Genomic DNA, 19,443 nt, shown 5'->3' on the forward strand with positions numbered 1-19,443 from the left:
TTAGGTGTTTATTCTATCTCCGTTATGGTTTGCAAGCAACCTCAGAGCAGTGCCAAGTGTGGACTTCTGCAGAGTAGAGATAGAAGGTAGGGAATAAATGCCCTCAATTTGCTGAGAGATGTAATGTAGAGTACACCTGGAGTTAGCTTTTAGGTGGTAACAAGTGGAGGGCTAAGATATGCCCAATTTTCCTGAAAAGGGAGACTGAGAAGTCATCTTTGTTTACTTCATTCTAGTTGCTTGCTGCTTTCCTGGCACCATATATAGTGCTCAGTGAGCACTCAATTGTGTGTGGCATGAATTGAAACTATCAGTGGTGCAAGTGGCATGGTTGCGTTCTAGGTTCTTGGTACTTTGGTATTGTTGGAACCCCACCCTCCAGAGATCACCCTTCTATTTTCGCGGAAAACCCCGACTTATTCAGGTCACCGGGCTTGTGCCTATCACTGGAGGATCCTAGCTTGCTGGGCAGTGCCCACTGCTGATTGATACACGTTAGGAGACAATTTCTTGGGTTGAGGAGCGGCGATTGGCCGAGCCTGCCTGTGGTGCTTCCCTGGGTATTGGGTAGTGCGTACTGCAGATGCAGGTTCCGGGGCAGCCACAAACACCACCCGGAAGCCTGAATCAGGCCTCCACTCTACAGGACGCGCTGCAGTCAGCGTGGCCACTATTCAGGGTGCAGGGCCCGGGGCCGGGGCGGCGTGCGCGTGCGTGAGTGCGTGCGCGCCCGTGCACGGCGCCGCTGTCTGTGGGTTGGCTGGTTATTTTGCAAGCGGGAGGGGCTGTGCGCGCTCCTGTCTCCGGCCTCTGTTCCCCACCCCCCTTTCCCGGTCAAAGTCTCTCCTTCGGAAAAATGTCGGACACGGCAGTCGCTGACACTCGGCGCCTTAACTCCAAGCCGCAGGACCTGACCGACGCTTACGGACCGCCAAGTAACTTCCTGGAGATCGACATCTTTAATCCTCAGACGGTGGGCGTGGGCCGCGCGCGCTTCACCACCTATGAGGTTCGCATGCGGGTGAGTCACGGGGTGAGGGAGACAGCTGAGGGAGGACCGGGCGGCGTGGGGCGGGGAGGGGGCTGCCATGGGGACAGCAGATGGCGGAGAAGATGCTTGAAGGGGTCATTTGGGGGTTAGGGACTTAATAGGTTTGGAGAGAGGTCTGCAGATTCGGTTGTGGTCCGAGGATGCAGAAAACTCCATCGGACAGGGGTGAGGGAAAACAGAACCCATGAGGAAGAAGTGAAGCATGGCTGGATAGGGTGGGGAGGATGAAAAAAGATTAGAGTGAGGAATTCAAGGAGATAGGAATCATGACTGTAGAGACAGAAGGAAGAAGGGAGGGTGGAAGAGGGCTTGGGGGATGGAAAGCCAAGGCGATATATCGATATATCGTTGGGTCTCATAACTAAACTAGGTTGTGGGAAGTCAGTCTGAAGAAGGAGGGCAGGAAGGCTGGGCTTCTTCCTAATGAGGTCTCCCTGGGATGATGGAGTTAAGCAAAGCCTTGGGTTAAAGGAAAGATAGACTCCAGAAAAGGGAGACAGTGGGCTTGTGGGAGCAGAAATAAGAAAGGGAGTCTCCTTGAGACTGAGTGCTTCTCTGACTTGTGTAGGATTCGCATCTGAAGGAGAGAAGTGTTTTATGCTTAAGTTTTCTCAGGTACTACATGCTGTGTCTCATCATGAAACCTTGCCCTGGGATTGGTGGATTGTCAGTCATTGCTCTCATCCTGTGCTGATCCTTTAGATTTGAAGTATCCAGAATGTTTACTTCAATATTTATTAGCTCTCATTTGGTTTCTCTGTATATGAATGCCTATTTTTTTCCTTCTGTCCTAGATTAACCTTTTGGATTCTGACCTTGGTCTGTAGTTACTTTAATAAATGACATTTCAGGACTCCCCAGGAGTGGCTTCTTCCAGCATGCACTACAGAGGACTTTATTCTCTAGTGCTTAGTCCGCAATACAAGGATAGAATATGCAGATGGAGTACATGGTTTGCAGGTTCTTTTGCCCAGTTGAGGTAGTTATAGGTGAAAAAGTTTGAGAACTATTTTCTAGTTTTCCTTGTGTTTTCTTTTCAGACTAGCAGGTCAGAATGTTCTCTATGCACAGCATCCTGCTCAAACAGCATCGAAGACCTAAAAGAGTGTATGTGCTTTCATTTTTGAAGGAATGAACTGAAGAAGAAAATGTAGTCTCCTACCAGGGCTTTGAAATCTAGTTGAGAAATGATCTCCAAATTCCAAGTTTGGCAAAGTCCAAACTGAAGAAAGAAAAGTGAATACCAAAACACGAGAAACACTTGTCTATATAAAAACTATTTGAAATCATCTCTTTGGGGAAGAATGATATTTAGGTCCTTCAAAATATGAAAAAGGCAGAGACTTGTCAGTGGTGGAGAACTTAATTACCTGAGGGAGCCTGGGCATAACTTGTTCAGTATAACGGCTCTCTGCTGTGGGGTTTTGGAGTCATTCAATGCATTACCCGAGAGCCTTAGGGATTAGGAATGAAATAGCTCTCCACTTCAGGGATTAGGAATGAAATAGCTCTCCACTTCAGGTATTCTAATAACAATAGGGACTGTTCACCTAGTGCCTAGTATATGTCAGGCACTGAACCAGATTTTAGTTTCTATCTTAATCCTTACAAAAACTCCATTTTACAAATGGGAAGCTGAGGAGGAATGCAGTTTAAGTAACTTGCCCAAGTACATATAAAATGGGGCTGGAATTTGAACCCAGGTCGGTCTGACTCTTTTGACTACACTTGAGTCCCTTTGACAAGGCTTAGTTGCAAAACTTTAGTGTGTAAAATTTTTCGACTTACTAAGTTTTTCATTAGTCCCCTCTACAATTTCAAATTATATAATGATAATAAAGTTGATGGTGGTTCCTAGTTCTGTGGGTTTGAGTTAATTTGTGTTGTTTATGTTAATTTGTATGGTTGTATCGGCTTTTAATGTTTTTATTGAACTCTGTTTTGGAGTTAAAATCACTGGTAAAATCATCTGGTTTTAAATTGCTGTTTTAAGTGATTGATCATGATATGCATTATAGGGAACATGAGACTTAGAGAATGGGCTGTGGGAGTTAGGCACAGCCCATTCTACTATACCATACACATAGTATAGTAGAAGCAGATGTCACTGACTTTTTTTCTTTGTATAATAGCTAAATATCTCTGAGGCTGTTCTCTTTCATTTTGCTCAGGAAGGAATCTCCCCTTCCCCTTAATGGAGAGTCTAGAGAGGTGTTATGGTGACCTTACATGACATGGAACTTCTTAAGCGTCATTTGTCCTCTGGAGTTGAATGTTGCTTCTTTCTCTCCTTTCACTTGACTTTGTGTTGATCAGAGCCAAAGGACTCTCAATATCCTGTACTGTGCAATCCTGGCTTCCTTATATGATCTGTTGGTTAGAGCCAGGAGACTATCCTAGTATGTAGTAGCCCCTTCCTTAGATGGCTAGGTGCTGAGATGAAAGGCCATTATTGTCACCATCCTGTGGTGGTAGGGAAAGAATAGCATTTTTATGAGTCAAAGGAGGAAGTCCACAAAATGGTAGTGGGTGTCTTGAAGAATCTACTGAGCATTTTTTTTCTTTTATTTGGTCCTTTGTTGGTTTCTGTGTAAGTCTGTAATGAACTCTGATGGAAACCTAAAATCATGTGAGACTGAAGGGCTTTTTTTCTTGCAAGATTCTGAGAATTTTTTCTATAATGGTTTATTTTGGTTAATACATGCACATGGTACAAAATTCAAAAGGTACAAAAATGTATACTGTAAAAACTAGGTCTCCCTCTTTCCTCTGCCCTCCAGAGGTTCCCCTTTCTGAAGAAACCACTGTTTCCAGTTTCTTATTCATTCTTTTATAGAACGGTTTAGGTAATAAAATATTACTTTACATGTGTCTGTCTCCATTTCAACCCATTGAAATTCCTTGGACCTGATGTTCATGGGTAGAGTTGTAACTAATGTAAGTCGGCCAGTTATTTGGCTTTTGATGACCTATATCAGAACTGTATTCTGAAAAACAATTTCCAGATTCCAGGACTATAAAGCATGGTGTAGTGAGGACTGTGTGAAGCTCTAGCAGAGCCCCAGGATCCTCTTTTCCTGCCAAGAGTGGAGAAAGGAGAGAACTAGTTCCTTTTATTACCCATCCATTGATCTGAATTGACTGGCAGGAAATATGGTCAATAGTAGTATGTGTGGTTGGCCATTTCTGCTTAGAATTTGTAAACAGAAGTGATGATCAGGACTTTGTCAGGGGGTTCATGTTGCCTCTAGAGCCTTGGGAATTTTCTCAGTGATTAAAATATGGGAATCAGCTGATTTATATCAGGGACCAAGCTATGGTAAGCCAACTTATGTAATGGCTATTTCGTCTGCATTTTCTAGATAAGGAAAGGATAAACAGATACATAAGGTCTCAAGTAATTGAGTCTTTATTGAGTAACTTGCATGTTTTGCATTTTAGAAGATGCAGAAGTAGTCATGTTTCCTAATCTTAATGAGATTGTAATGTACTTAGGTGGACAAAACAAAGAATGCATAAAATAATAGTGTGTTGTACAATACTAAAATATAAAAGTCACAAGAGTTCAGAGGGGAGGGAGACCAATAAATCCAGTTGGTGTTGTCAGGAGATTTTCCTGTATGAAGTGAAACTTCAGTGAGGACTTATAGAATGGAAAGGATTTGGACAGGAAGAGCAGAGGAAGGCATGCCTTGGACGTGCCTTCTCTTCTTTTTTTTACCTTTTTTTATTATAATATTCATTAGTGTTGAGGTTGATGCCTTCTCTTCTTTACAGAGAACTTAAATTCACTTTTTAATGGAAAATGTGATATGTGCACATGATGAATTCAAATTGTACAAGGAAAAATGTGACTCTCCCACCCATTCCAAAGTCAATCACTATTTATCTTTTTTTGTTTTTTTTGAGACAGAGTCTCGATTTGTTGCCTGGGCTAGAGTGAGTGCCGTGGCATCAGCCTAGCTCACAGCAACCTCAAACTCCTGGGCTTAAGCGATCCTACTGCCTCAGCCTCCCGAGTAGCTGGGACTACAGACATGCGCCACCATGCCCGGCTAATTTTTGCTATATATATTTTAGTTGGCCAGATAATTTCTTTCTATTTTTTAGTAGAGACGGGATCTCGCTCTTGCTCAGGCTGGTCTCGAACTCCTGAGCTCAGAAGATCCACCCGCCTCGGCCTCCCAGAGTTCTAGGATTACAGGCCTGAGCCACTGTGCCCGGCCTATTTATCTTTTCATAAATATTTTATTCATTAATATAAGTTTATACATATATTTCTTTTTAATCACAAATAGAGACAAGCTACTGTTCTGTACCTTGATTTGACCACTTAATATGTTTCCATACTGGCATATAGATCTTTCACATTCTTTTCATAGTTGTGTCGTAGTCTGCGTACACACAGGTGTACCGTATTTAATCAATTGCCTGCTGATGGATATTTATTATTATTTCAAATAATAAAATGCAGTTAAACCTCTTGTATATGCATATTTACATACAAGTACAAGTCTATCTGTAGGATAAATTCTAAGCAGCACGAGACTTCTGATCACCAACTGTGACAAGGTTGGATGTGGTAAAGGTTGGTATTCACTCAGTGCTATTTTGAAAGGGTAATGGGAGCATGGACCATAGGAGCTATTTCTTCACTGGGTGAAGTGGTTCTGACAAGTGGCCACCACAGGTTGAACATTACTTGCTATCTCTCTTCTTTCATTCTTCCTCCCTGTAGACAAACCTACCTATCTTCAAGCTGAAGGAGTCCTGTGTACGGCGGCGCTACAGTGACTTTGAGTGGCTGAAGAATGAGCTGGAGCGAGATAGTAAGGTATGGCCCCATTCTCTGTGGAAAGAGTGAACACATTCTTATCTACCAAATCTCAATATATTGGATCTGAGGGATACCCTTTGAAACTTGAAAGTGGTAAATTCAGGACTTTTTTTTTAAGTATTACTTTTACTACTAGCTACTTTTAGTAGCTAGTAAAGTTGTACAACTTAACTCCTATAGGTGCTAAGAATGGAAAGTATGGTGTTGGAAAAGTCCTAGATAAATTCTTGGATGGTAGTGGATGGGAAAGAAATGATTATTTGGAGTTTATTTCCTTTCTTTCGAGATAGTAAACCTCTCCTCCCACAGAAACAGTTGGATTAATTATTTGACGTGAGTCATCCTGACTGTTATAATGGTCTTAGTTCTTGCAAGTTGCTGGCTGTGGGACAGGATGGACCCTATGCCTAATAACAAATGAGGTATACAGTGCTTTACCATCTCATGCTCACTCTGTCTCTCTCCCATGTGGCTGATATTTTGTGTCTGCCTGCAGATTGTAGTACCACCACTGCCTGGAAAAGCCTTGAAACGGCAGCTCCCTTTCCGAGGAGATGAAGGGATCTTTGAAGAGTCTTTCATTGAAGAAAGGAGGCAGGGCCTTGAACAGTTTATTAACAAGTAAGCCAAGTTCCTGGGGGCTCTGCTTGCTACTTTTGCCCTCATGGTCCTTCTTTATGTTTTGTCTACCTCATCTTTTGTAATGGGTACTATGATGTGGCCCCAACTGTGTGGTGGTAAAACTCCATTCCTTTGAGCAGAATTCTGATCCTATATGTTAGGGCCTAAGAAAGCACTACATGTTGGTTGTATCTAGGGATTTCCTTGCCTTGCCCCTCTATGCCCCCTTTCCCTCTACAATATTAGGGTTGGGGTGGTACTCTACTGCTCTCCTTCAGTGGCTTGAACCTTAGGGCTGATCTTGCCCTTCCTTCCCTATCCACACTCCCATACCTCTGCTAATTCTCTCTGACTCCAAATACTACTGATAACAATCTTGGTCTCTTTCTAGAATTGCTGGGCACCCACTGGCTCAGAACGAACGCTGCCTACACATGTTCCTGCAGGAGGAGGCAATTGACAGGAACTACGTCCCTGGGAAGGTGCGCCAGTAGGAGCCCCTCTCACCACTTGCCCTCTACTTTCCTGCTGAAATGACATTGGTTTTTACACTAAGCCTCTCTTTCTCTTTGATCTGAAGTTGGCTGCCCATCCCCTGGCCTCATAGACTGTCTGGCATTTTGCTCCTTGGTACCTGACTACACCGTGTGGGCACTCTGCTAGGATTCTCTTCTCTGAGGAGAGGTGGGAAACCACAGGCAGATGCCCTTTGCTTGGGGTTGGGAGGTGGGTGGGGGGATTGGACTGGAAGGCAATTTCCTGGGCATTTACCCATGCCAGAAGACTAACCTTGGGGGGAGGGGGTCTTGTGCTGGTAAGGCACTTGGATACATACTGATGCTGCAAGTCCAGGGGATTTTTCTTACTCTTAGGTTTAACCAGGAACACTGAGCAGGGAAAAACCCTGCCTTTCCTGCCTGCATGAACTTTTTCCTTTTTGGGAATGTGGTAGAGACCCAGAAGCTCTCCTTTTTTTTTTCTCTAGGCCTGCTCCCAGTTTTCTCAACAGTTTCTTTTGTTCCTTTTTCTCTCCCTTGTTGCTTTTCATGGCAGTAATCCTCCTAGAGTCCAAGCATTATGTTGTGTGGGTTTTCTGGGCCCATCATCATGGCTGCTTCAGAGTCAGAAGAAAGCCATAGGGCAGTAGGGGAGCTCCTATTGCCTAGCCCCTCTCCTTTTGTGGCTTCCCATTCTGGCTACCCACTCACCAGTAGGTGAGTTAATATGGGTCAGCAGTTCTCCCTCCCCAAGCCCTTGCTACTTTATGGGTTAGCTTTGCAGGTTTGGTGGCTTGATGGGTGGGGGGTAACTCACCACTACCAGGTAGCTCCATGAAGGGTGGGAATTAATTATGTTCTAGGTTCCTCCCAATGGTAGGGAAGGGCATCACCACTCTCTTCCTTCCATTCTCCTTTCCCCCTGTCCCATTTAGTGCTGCCACTGGGCAGAAGCACACAAACAAACCACATAGTCTCTGACTTCTCACTGAGCACTTTGAGCTGTTGAATGGGGCTCAGGGGCAAGAGTTGTCGCTGCTCTCCCCAGCTTGGTCACAGGGTTATTGAACTGCCTGCACTCGTTTCCCACGCAACTCCAGCGTTTTCCCCAGAAGTTGAACTAGGGATAGCAGCCGGATGTGAATTTTCTAAATCTTAGATTCTGAAACAGCTTCTTGAGGCTGGCAGCTGTCCTGAGCTTCTGTGTGGGAGGTAGTGGTTTGTTTGTTGGGGCCTGATTTCTGTCCCAGGTGGTGGGATGAGAGCAAGTTAACTCTGCTGCCAGGTGAAAAGTGGGAGCTCTTTGCTTAGACTCCCTGTCACAGAAGGATTGGAGTTTTCTATACAAGGCCTTGCGGAAAAGGATTGCTGATGCTGACGTGACCCTGATCAGAGAGATTAGGGTTGGATTTTGACATGGATTTGGAGCCTGTATAAATGTTGAAGTTCCCTGAGACAGCTCTCCAGCTGCTGAGCCTGTGCCAGGGGCTAAGCAGCCCCTAGAGAGAGGCTCTGCTCCCTTTCCCACCTCGCCAGTGTTGGTGTTGTTGCTGCCTTTTTGATTTGTATCCTCTGTTATAGACTTTTTTAAAAAAAGGTTCCTTCTTTCATTGTGCACAAGTGCTGAGAGTCTGAGGCCCCATTTCTGCTGTGTATATATCCTGACTCGGGGCTTTTTTTCAGCAAACTGTTGATTCTTCTGTCAGACAATGTCATATTCAACTCTGTTCATATTAAACCACTGTGAAGCAAGCCTCTGTTTTCCTGCTTAAGTTGTATATTTAGTATTTTTTAGTGTCTAGAACATGCTGTGCATAAATCATAAAACAAGGCCAATGTCCTGAGGTAATAAGTTTTGTATTTAAATTTTTTTTCTGGTTTTCTCAGGGGAAAATTTAAATTTTTTTAAAAAGCAGAATTATAACTGCATGTAGTGATATTTACCTATCCTTCTTGCAACTTATAACTGACTTTGTCACACAGGTAACATATCTGCTTGCAGGAAGTAGCCATAGGCTCAGTATCTGTGGTTTGGGTCAGATTTAGCAGATTTGGTTTTTAAGCTTGTGGGTTTATACTGATTTGGGCAGAATATATTTATAGTATATATGTGTATGTGCATGCATATGTAATATGTGTACATAAACACACATGCATGTGCTCATCTGACACACACACACCACCAACACTGTTTTTTTCATAGACTTTTTACCTCAATTGAGACTTTTCCCCCCCCAAAATTTGGTGCAGGCAGAAAGGTGGGTAAACTCTGAGAACTTTTGATGGGTGGATATTTTCAATGGACCAATATGTTCTGAAATGGTTTTCCTACAGAGTGTTTGGGGAAGGGTTGGAGTGAGGGGTGATAGGAATCTTGTCATTTGGAAAGTCAAAGCTAGTTTTAATGTAGTTCAGCATGGAAAGAAGGTATAGAAAGTGATGTGTTCAAAACATTAGGAAATTAAGGTGACTTAGCAGTATTTGGTTCTAAGTAAAAGAGTGAGGGCTGGGAGGCCGAGGCGGGTGGATCGTTTGAGCTCAGGAGTTTGAGACCAGCCTGAGCAAGAGCGAGACCCCATCTGTACTAAAAAAATAAATAGAAATTATATAAAGTGAAAAAAAATTTAAAAAAAGAGGGCTGAATTGAAAAAGTTAAGATTTTGGTAGTTGAGGAATGAGATGACTGATGACTAAAGACATCTGAGGGCTAGGGAAGAATAGGTATTTCTGTGAGATAGGGAAAGGAAGAGTAAAGAGAGAAATGCAAGGCGGCAGTGTTAGAGAATGAACTGGAGAATAACTAGAAAAAGCAGCAATAATATAAAGTATTAACAAAATTTTGGGCACATGACATTCATTTAACAAGTGCTAATAGTATTCTGTGTGCCCAGCCCAATGTTAAAAGCTGTGCTGGCAGTGTGATAGGGTGGTTGTAGTATAAGTAAAATATGATTATATTACATTATTTTTCTTCATAGACCTTAGATTTCTGTTCAAGAGATTTCTATACAAGATAAGAAAATGCTGGAGACTTAGAGGTTCAGGCATATCTGGTTAGTTGTCCAGTCTTTTTTCTTTTTCTTTTCTTTTTTTTTTTTTAAATATCAGGCCGGGTAAATTCCTTCTCTTTGAAGTCAGTTGGCCATTTTAGCACAGTAACTGGGTTCCACAAGAACCCTAAATCTAAGCTTTCTTACCCGTCAACACTGAGGAGAAGCATACTTTTCTTTTATAAGGAATTCAAGTTTATACATGTATCTGAGTGTTTACTGCTAATTAATCCCCTTTATCTGTAGCACAGAAAGGGCTTAACCTTACACTGGAACCTGGGGGAAAGAGTCTAACAAAAAATTTTGAACATAGCTAGACCCAAAAGAAGTCTAAATCTTCACATTCCAAAGATGCCTTATCTACACTTTGACCCATTCTCTGAGACAAGGAATTGAGCTAGTAAAGGTGGGAGAGGTGGACAACATTCAGGCCTTCTGGAGTTTTTGTTTGATAGCTATCCTAGGTGAGCATACTTCTGTGTTGAAATATATGCTGCCATAATTTAAGTAAAATTACTTTCTGCTGTGGAAATGTAGATTAGCTGCTCACCAAAGTGGATTTTCCTTCATATTCTTGAGGACCCCTGAGTCACCTCTGGTATTCTCTTCTTAGAGACACAATAACAGTTCTAATTTTTTCTTACTTGGCTCATTTTTAACCCTTTTATCTTTATATTAAATCTCCGCGAGGTCCTCACATGTCCCTAAGTCTAAAACTAGATACCAATTTAATTATAGCCTGAAGGTTAGGTGGTTGTTATTCCATTTATACATCCGTAGTATTCAAGTTTACTTTTAAAATATAAACTCTTCGTGACTAATTTAGCTTGTGGTTGTCTGCCACTCCCTTCCTGATCACCCACCACCCCTTATCCTCTTTTTTTTTTTTTTGCTTTGCTTGTGTATAAAAACCAATTAATTATTCCCTATTTTACCTTTATTTCTTCTCTCTATCCCCTCCATCTCTCTGTTATCCATTTAAGAAAAGAGAACTCATACCCTATAAAACAGACAAACTGGGGGTAATTATCAACATCACAAAAGAATTCTTTATTATTATTATATTATTATTATTTTTAGAGATAGGGCTTTGCTCTGTTGCCCAGGCTGGAGTGCAATGGCCCAATCATAGCTCACTGCAACTTCGAAATCCCAGGCTTAAGCGATTCTCCTGCCTCAGCCTCCCAAGTAACTAGGACTACAGGTGTGTGCTACCATGCCTGGCTAATATTTAAAAATTTTTTTTGTAGAGATGAGGGCTTGCTATGTTGCCCAGGCTGGTCTTGAACTCCTGGCCTCAAGCAATCCTCCTTTCTCAGCCTCCTAAAGTGCTGGGATTACAGGCATGAGCCACCAGGCCTAGCCCAAAAGGATTCTTTAAATCACTGTAGGCTTCCTTCCATCTGTCTGTTTATCTATACATTTAAGAACAGAGAACTCATTCCTTATAAAACAGACGAATGGGGTAATTATCAACATCACAGAAAAGTATTCTTTAAATCACTGCAGGCTTCCTTTAAATAGGTGTTTCCCATGGTGGTTTTAAGAGTCTATATATAGGTTATCAACTACTTGATATAGAGATACTGAAGGCAAAGGGTTAAGAGGCACTGCCAATTGAAGAACAGCTAGAAATTAGGATAAAACAATAGTTCTTAAACAATAAAATACAGTTAGATTCACAGAAATTTTATTTATTACTTTTCAAGAAAATGTTATATTAGTATACCAATAATGTTTTCTGTCTAGATACAGTCAACTTTTCATCATCTGTGCTAATTTTGTCATACATGTTTGTTCTAAAATTTAAATACAGAGGTGTCTGATATTCATAAGATTTAAAAATATTTTATAATATGTCATCATATTGAAGACTCAGGAAGATCTGAAAAGAAGTAGAAAGAGTACTAGGCCTGGAATAGAAACCTAACTTAAGGAGCTGGCTATATAGCTGGCTACAGGACCTTAGTTGAATTGCCTCACCATTTTGGGCCTGTTTTCTGAACTATAAAATGAGAGGATTTGACTAAATGATCTCTGAGGTATCTTAAATCTCTAACTTTTATGATTTCCCACCCTTGCTAAGGAGTTGAGTAAACCCTGAAAGTGATGCCACCAAAAAATCGAAAGCACAATTTTTCCTGAGTACGATGGAGTTTACTATAGTGTAGTTTTCCCTTCCAGAAATGAATGACTCTTCACTTGTCCTGATTAGATTTTGTTTTCCCACATCCTGTTGTATCAAGTCATGAGTGCCCCATTGAAACTTGATGTTGATTTGGTTTACAGTTGCCCTAATATTATTGTTGGTCTTCTAGCTGAAATCTTTAAATGAAATAGTCACCTCATACGTATGTGGAGTTATTCTTATTTAAAAAATATAAATTATAACTTTGTTGATCTGATTACAGAAGTGCCTATTTTGTTAAAATGTTTTATTGTGGTGATAAAAATTCAAAAGTAATTAATGTTAGTTGACAAAATTCAAACAAATCATAAATGTATAAAGTAAAAAGTGAAAGATTTTTCCTTAGTCCCTCTCCCTACTCTCATTCTCCAAGAATAACTTTTAATTTGGTGTGTGTCTTCTCAGACCGTTTTCTCTGTGTGTGTATTAATATACACATATATACATGTATGATACCCACACACTTGTATATAGTTTTTTAAAAAAATGGGATATTATGTCTACTATTTTGCAACTTAATGTTTTCACTTTGCAATGTATTCTGAATTTCCTCTCACATTAATATATGGAAATTTACCTCATTTAAAAAATGGCTGCATAACACTTCATAGTCTGGTTGTATCACAATTTAATAATTTACCTATTGATGGAAGTTTGTCTCCAATCATTCACTATTACAAATGGTGCTACATAAAACTTTGCTCCTCTGTATAAGTATTCCTGTAGGATAGATTTTGAGATAAGGAATTGCTGGGTTAAAGGGTATATGCATTTTACATTTTGATAGGAACAGCTAAACTGCCTTCTTTAAGAGTGCAGTTTAGGCTTCCATTGACAGCAAATGAGAATTTCTTTTTCCCCACAAAGTTTCCTTGCCAAAAGTGGTAAAAATTTAAACAATTGATAATAATCCATACTATTTGGTGAAAATCATCTTTCATACTTTTAATTTGCACTTTCTGGTACATTTAGTTTTAATGATACCAGTGTTAGGTTTTTAAGTTTCTCCACACATTTAATTTTGGTCATTCTAGAGGCCCTATCTATTGCTGCCAATTGAGGATACTTACCACTCCTCAGCATAAACAAATCATCACACTTAATTAAAGTTCCTGAATGTTCATAGGTTTTTTTCCTACCTGACTTTGGGGGAAAATGAAGCAATTAGCCTGGTGACAAAGCAATATTATCTAAGGCGCTCTCACCACCAGTGCTTTTCTCAGATTGGCACTACTTGAGGTCAAGCCCAGAGTAATACTAACAGCTCAACTACAGGCTCAACTGACCTCAGGGCCAACCCCCTTGAGTACTCGGGGAAATATTACTTTCCCTCTGGGGTCACCATCCCTCCAGCTTGAACCTCCTCTTTGGTTATTCTCCCAGATCCAAACCTTAGATTTCAGACAGAGACGGAACAAGGATGAGTGCAAAGATCCAGACGGTGACCGAACTAGGAGGCTGAATTTACCAGGCCTCGGCTCTTCTGGTTGGCTGTCCACGCGTCAGTCAGAAATGAGCAAATTTTAGTTGGTCATACGCAGTGGGAAGCACATACCCTCTCCTGATTGGCCTCTTAATGGGGGTGGGTGGGTGGGCCATAGGGAGACCCGCTGGTTGGCTGGAATGGAAGACCAATGGGAACGCTGTGGCGCTGCTTTCGAAAGCGAGGCCTGCCCCCGCGCAGCGCCTGCATCAGTCAGCTGGTTTCCTCCGAGCTCCAGCGGCGGATCTGGTGACTGCGCCCTCCCGCAGCCTAGCTACCCTCTACTCCCGGCCCCGTTTGGAGCATCTCAGTGTCTCCAGTTGTGCTGTGGTGACTCTGGCTGTAGTCTACTTGTCTGGCCCTCAGGGAGGTTCTTCCTTAGGCTGCCGATCTGCTTCCACAAACACCAGCCCGGAACCTTTCCTCTGATATCGCCGCTGAGGTTGTAGGTCTGGGCCTGGGAATGGGGATCGGGCATCAGGGCGAGGTTCATCAGGCTGAGCATCGCTGCAGGATTCGGGGACAGAAGCGGGAGGGGTTGCGCTCTGAGGCTGTGAATACCTTCTTTGTATTAAGACCTCCTATGAAGGGAGCAGGAGGCGTCTGACCCAGAAAAAGTTCCGCCATCGACTTGGCCACCACCATTTCATCCAGCCACCCCCTCTGTCCCCTAATTTCACCCCTCGTGGCTCCTTTCTAGACTTATCGGCTCTAGAACCACTGCAGCAAATATATTAGCCTTCGCAGCCTGGGCTCAGAGAGCCTCCTTTCTTCCTCACTGTCAGTGGGCTTGACCTTGTTGCTTTTATTTCTTTTTCCTAATTATTTTGAATTACACCAGTACATTCTTGGAAAAAGTCACGAAAACATTGCACATAGATGGGGCTAACGTACTCTTTGCCTATTGCTCGTAACCGTAGTCCTCTTTCCCCCTTTCCCAAAATAACCACTTTCAACGCTTTGGTGTGTATCCTGGTAGCCTTCCAGGTCTTTATTTATGGTAGAAAATACATTGTGTTGTGTTTTGATTTCTATAAAAACTATACCCCATTGTGCATATTCTACAAATTTTTCATTTAGTGTTTTGGAAACATTTTTGTTTCGATACATCTAGATTTACATTTTTTTAAGTGACATAATATGCCATAGTATGGCTATAAAATGGTTTATTTAACCATTTCCTTATTGATCGACTACTAGATTTTTTTCAATTTCTTGCTTTTACAAGTGGTACGGCTGTGAACATTCCTGAGCATGACTCCTTGTCAGAGTTTCTCTAGTGCAGTGGTTCTCAAACTTTTTGATCCTTCAGAACCCCTCGATACCACTCCCCCTCCTCCTCCTCCTTCTTTTTTAAAATAGAGACCAGGTCTCACTCAGGTTGGAATGCAGTGGCATCATCAGCTCACTGTAACCTTGAATTGCTGGACTGGAGGGATCCTCCGCCTCAGCTTCCCGAGTAGCTGGGATTACAGGCTTGTGCTACCACATCCAGCTACTTTGACAGTCCTTAGAGAATTTGTTTTATGTGGGTTTATGTCTGTCTTTATTAAACATATTAGAAATTAAAACTGAGGAATATTAAAAGTATGTATTCACTAAAAACAACAGTAATAAGCGTTAATATAAATGATATTTTAAAATGAAATATAACTTTTCCAAACCAAAAAATAATAGAAGAGTAAAATTGTATTATATTTTTTATAAGTCTCATTAATGTCTGGCTTAATAGGAGACATCTGGATTTCATCTGTGCTTTTGCATTTGATCTATTACGATAGGATGTTTTGATTAAAGTATACCACACATATATTATTGTGGTAAATATATACATAACATAAAATTTACCATTTTAACCATTTTAAATGTACAGTTCAGTGGCATTGTTATGCAAGCACCACCACCACCATCCATCTCCAGAACTTTTTTCATCTTCCCAAACTGAAACTCAAAACAATAACTCCCCGTTGTCCCCTCCTCCCAGTCCCTAGTAACCACCATTCTACTTTTGAATTTGACTACTATAGATACCTTATATAGGTGGACTCATGTAGTATTTGTATTTTTGTGACTGGCTTATTTCACTTAGCATAATATCTTCAAGGTTCATCCATGTTGTATTATAGCATGTGTCAGAATTTCCTTTTTTAAAGCTGAATAACATGCCAGTGTGTATGTGTGTGTGTGTGTGTGTGTGTGTGTGTGTGTGTGTGTGTGTGTATGTGTGTTTACCTACACACCACATTTGGTTTGTCCATTCATCTGTCGAAGACACTTCAGTTGTTTCTACCTTTTGTATATTGTGAACAATACTACTGTGAACATGGGTGTACAAATACCTGTGTGAGTCCCTGCTTTCAATTCTTTTGAGTATATACTCAGAAATGGAATTGCTGGATCACAAGTTAATTTTCATTTCCCTTTTGATGGACACTTATATCAGTGCTACTCAAACTGTATTCCACAGATGCCAGTCGTGAACTGTCACCCATCCACAAGGAGATAAGTATGGAAATTGAGGATAGGCAATTTGACATGGCCAAAACATCTAAGTGCATGATCACTTTTCTAGTAATCCTTTTTTTCTCTACAAACGTAACAGTCTGTGAAAGATTGGAAATTTACAAGGAAAAAAAAAGGAAAAAGAAAAGAAAAACCCTGGTCCTTTATCACAGGTAGTTTGAGAAGCACTGATTGAGATAGTTTCCAGTTTTTTTCCCCATTAACTCTTTTATTGTGGAAAGTGTTTCTCTAAGGTAGATACTAAAGAGTAGAATTACTGGGTCGAAGGGTATGTACATTTTACATTTTAATAGTGCAAAATTGCTCTCCAAAAAAGGCAGACTACTTCTAGCAATGGTATATGATAGTACCTATTTCCCTACACCCCTGCCAACATTTATCAATCTTTTAAAATTTGTTAATCTGTTTGATGTCTTTATTCATAGTTCTTTGATTATTAGTGAACTTAAATATTCCTTCATGTTCATTGACTCTTTGCTGTTCCTTTTTTTTTTTTTTTTTTTTTTGAGACAGAGTCTCGCTGTGTTGCCCGGGCTAGAGTGAGTGCCGTGGCGTCAGCCTAGCTCACAGCAACCTCAAACTCCTAGGCTTAAGCGATCCTACTGCCTCAGCCTCCCCAGTAGCTGGGACTACAGGCATGTGCCACCATGCCCGGCTAATTTTTTTCTATATATATATTTTAGTTGGCCAGATAATTTCTTTCTATTTTTAGTAGAGATGGGGTCTCGCTCTTGCTCAGACTGGTCTCGAACTCCTGACCTTGAGTGATCCACCCGCCTCGGCCTCCCAGAGTGCTAGGATTACAGGCGTGAGCCACCGCGCCCGGCCTGTTCCTTTTTGTTAATTGCTTGTTTTATTTTTTGCCCATGTTTCTATTGGGTTGTTTGCTTTCTCATGCTGATTTGTAGGAGTTCTTTGGAGTTTTGATATTAATTATCCTTTTACTATATATGTTGCAAATATTTTTCCTTAATCTTCTTTTGTATTTATTTGTGGTATCTTTTTTTATTTTTACATTTTTTAATTTTTGTTGTTGTTGTTGTAGAGACAGGGTCTAACTATATTGCTCAGGCTGTCTTGAACTCATGGCCTCAAGCAATCCTCCCACCTTGGCCTCCCAAAGTGCTAGGATTACAGGTGTGAGCCACCATACACAGCCAGTTTTGCCTTTTCAAACTGGTCATATAAATGAAATCATACAGTACATAACCTTTTGAGACTGGTTTCTTTCAATCACCATAATGCCTTTAAAATGTATCCGTGTTGTTGCATGTATCAGTCGTTTGTTCCTTTTTATTGCTGAGTACTATTCCATTGTATGGATGTCCCATGGTTTGTTTTTCCATTCCCCAGTTGAAGGTCATTTGAATTATTTATAGTTTTTCGTGATTACAAATACAGTCACTATAAATATCAGCTTCAGATTTTTGTGTGAATATAAGTTTTCATTTCACTTGGGCGAATGCTTAGGAGTGAGGTTGCTGGGTTGTATTGTCAATGTAAATCTTTTATAAGAAACTTCCAACTATTTTCCAAAGTGGATGTACCATTTTGCATTCCCACCAGCAATGTATGGGAGTTTCGGTTATTTCCAGTTCCCCAGCACTTGGTAGTGTCAACTTTTCTTTTTTAACTTTAGATGCTCTAATAGGTATATAATGGTATCTTATTGTGGTTTTAATTTGCATTTTCTTAATGAGTACTGTGCTTATTTGCCATCTGTATGTCTTCTTTGGTATGGTGTCTCTTCAAATCTTTTGCCCATTTAAAAAAATTGGGTTATTTGTTTTCTTGAGTTTTGAGAGTTCTTATATATTCTCAGTGCAAGTCCTTTTTATCAGATATGTGATTTGTAAATATTTCCTGTCAGTCTGTAGCTTGTCTTTTCATTGTCTTACCAGTATCCTTTGAAGCACAGAAATCCATAATTTTGATGAAGTTCAATTCATCAGTTTTTTTTCATTTATGGCTTATGTTTTTGGTTTCATATCTAAGAAATCTTTGTCCAACATGAGGTTGTTTCTAAGTTGGATTTTTAGGTTTCATTCTTTAAACTGTATAGAATTTATTTTTGTGAATGGTGTGAGATATCACTATAACTTAATTTTTTCCCAAATACATAGCTGATTATCCCAACACTGTTTACTTTCTCTGATGATTTAAAATGCCACCTTTAGTATATGCCAAATTCCTTTATACACATGAGTCTGTTTCTGCACCATCTATTTTGTTTCACTGATTGTTGTTTTCAAACATTTCTTGGCTAACTAGCTTATTGTTCCTCCCACAAGAATTTTAGAATCAGTCAATTTCACAAAAAAATTGTTGAGATTTTAATTGAGATTATAGAATTTTCAGCTTAATTTGGAGAGAGTGAATCTTTGTACATTAATTGAGTTTTCCCAAGTAGGAACATGGTATATCCCTCTTTTTATTTAGGCCTCCTTTACGTTTTTTTTTTTTTTTTTTTTGAGACAGAGTCTCACTCTGTTGCCCAGGTTAGAGTGCCATGGCGTCAGCCTAGCTCACAGCAACCTCAAACTCCTGGGCTCAAGCAATCCTGCCTCAGCCTTCCGAGTAGCTGGGACTACAGGCATGCGGCACCATGCCTGGCTAATTTTTTCTGTATATATTTTTAGTTGTCCATATAATTTCTTTTTATTTTTAGTAGAGACGGGGTCTTGCTCTTGCTCAGGCTGTTCTCGAACTCCTGACCTCGAGTGATCCTCCCGCCTCGGCCTCCCAGAGTGTTAGGATTGCAGGCGTGAGCCACTGCACCAGGCCTAGCATTAATTTTTTTAATTGAGATATTCACATACCACAAAATTCACCATTTTAAAGTGTATAACTCAGTGGTTTTTAGTATAAACACAAGGTGGCCCAACTATCATCACTATCTAATTCCAGAACATTTTCATCACACCAAAAAGAAATCCCACACCCATTAGCACTTGCTTCCCATTTCCTCCTTACCCCTAGCCCCTAGTAGCCACTGATCTACTTTCTGTCTCTATGGATTTACCAACTCTGGACATTTCATATAAATGGAATCATACAATATGTCATCTTTTGCGTCTGGCTTCTTTTACTTAGCATAGTATTTAAAAGGTTCATCCATGTTATATCATGTATCAGCACTTCATTCCATTTTATGGCTGAATAATATTCCATCATATGACTATACTATATTTTA

The 19,443-nt window shown here is 40.7% G+C and overlaps 1 protein-coding gene across 3 annotated transcripts in view; it reads left to right on the forward strand.

Moving 5' to 3' along the window:
• The first annotated feature begins 613 nt into the window (after positions 1 to 613).
• Positions 614 to 19,443, forward strand: part of SNX12 (sorting nexin 12) — a 53,249-nt gene continuing 34,419 nt past the window's right edge. For 2 of the 3 annotated variants that reach the window (XR_006731751.1, XM_045538673.1), the window contains exons 1-4: positions 650 to 1,021; positions 5,790 to 5,885; positions 6,385 to 6,509; positions 6,901 to 6,991. Coding sequence is in view for 2 of the 3 variants with exons in the window: in XM_045538673.1 (XP_045394629.1) it covers positions 857 to 1,021; positions 5,790 to 5,885; positions 6,385 to 6,509; positions 6,901 to 6,991 (477 nt within the window). In the remaining variant the exon portion in view is untranslated. Of the gene's footprint in view, positions 1,022 to 5,789; positions 5,886 to 6,384; positions 6,510 to 6,900; positions 6,992 to 19,443 lie in introns of all 3 variants that reach the window. The other variant, XM_045538672.1, reaches the window with a different exon arrangement.

Source organism: Lemur catta, chromosome X (assembly GCF_020740605.2).
Source record: "Lemur catta isolate mLemCat1 chromosome X, mLemCat1.pri, whole genome shotgun sequence".
NCBI lineage: Eukaryota > Metazoa > Chordata > Mammalia > Primates > Lemuridae > Lemur > Lemur catta.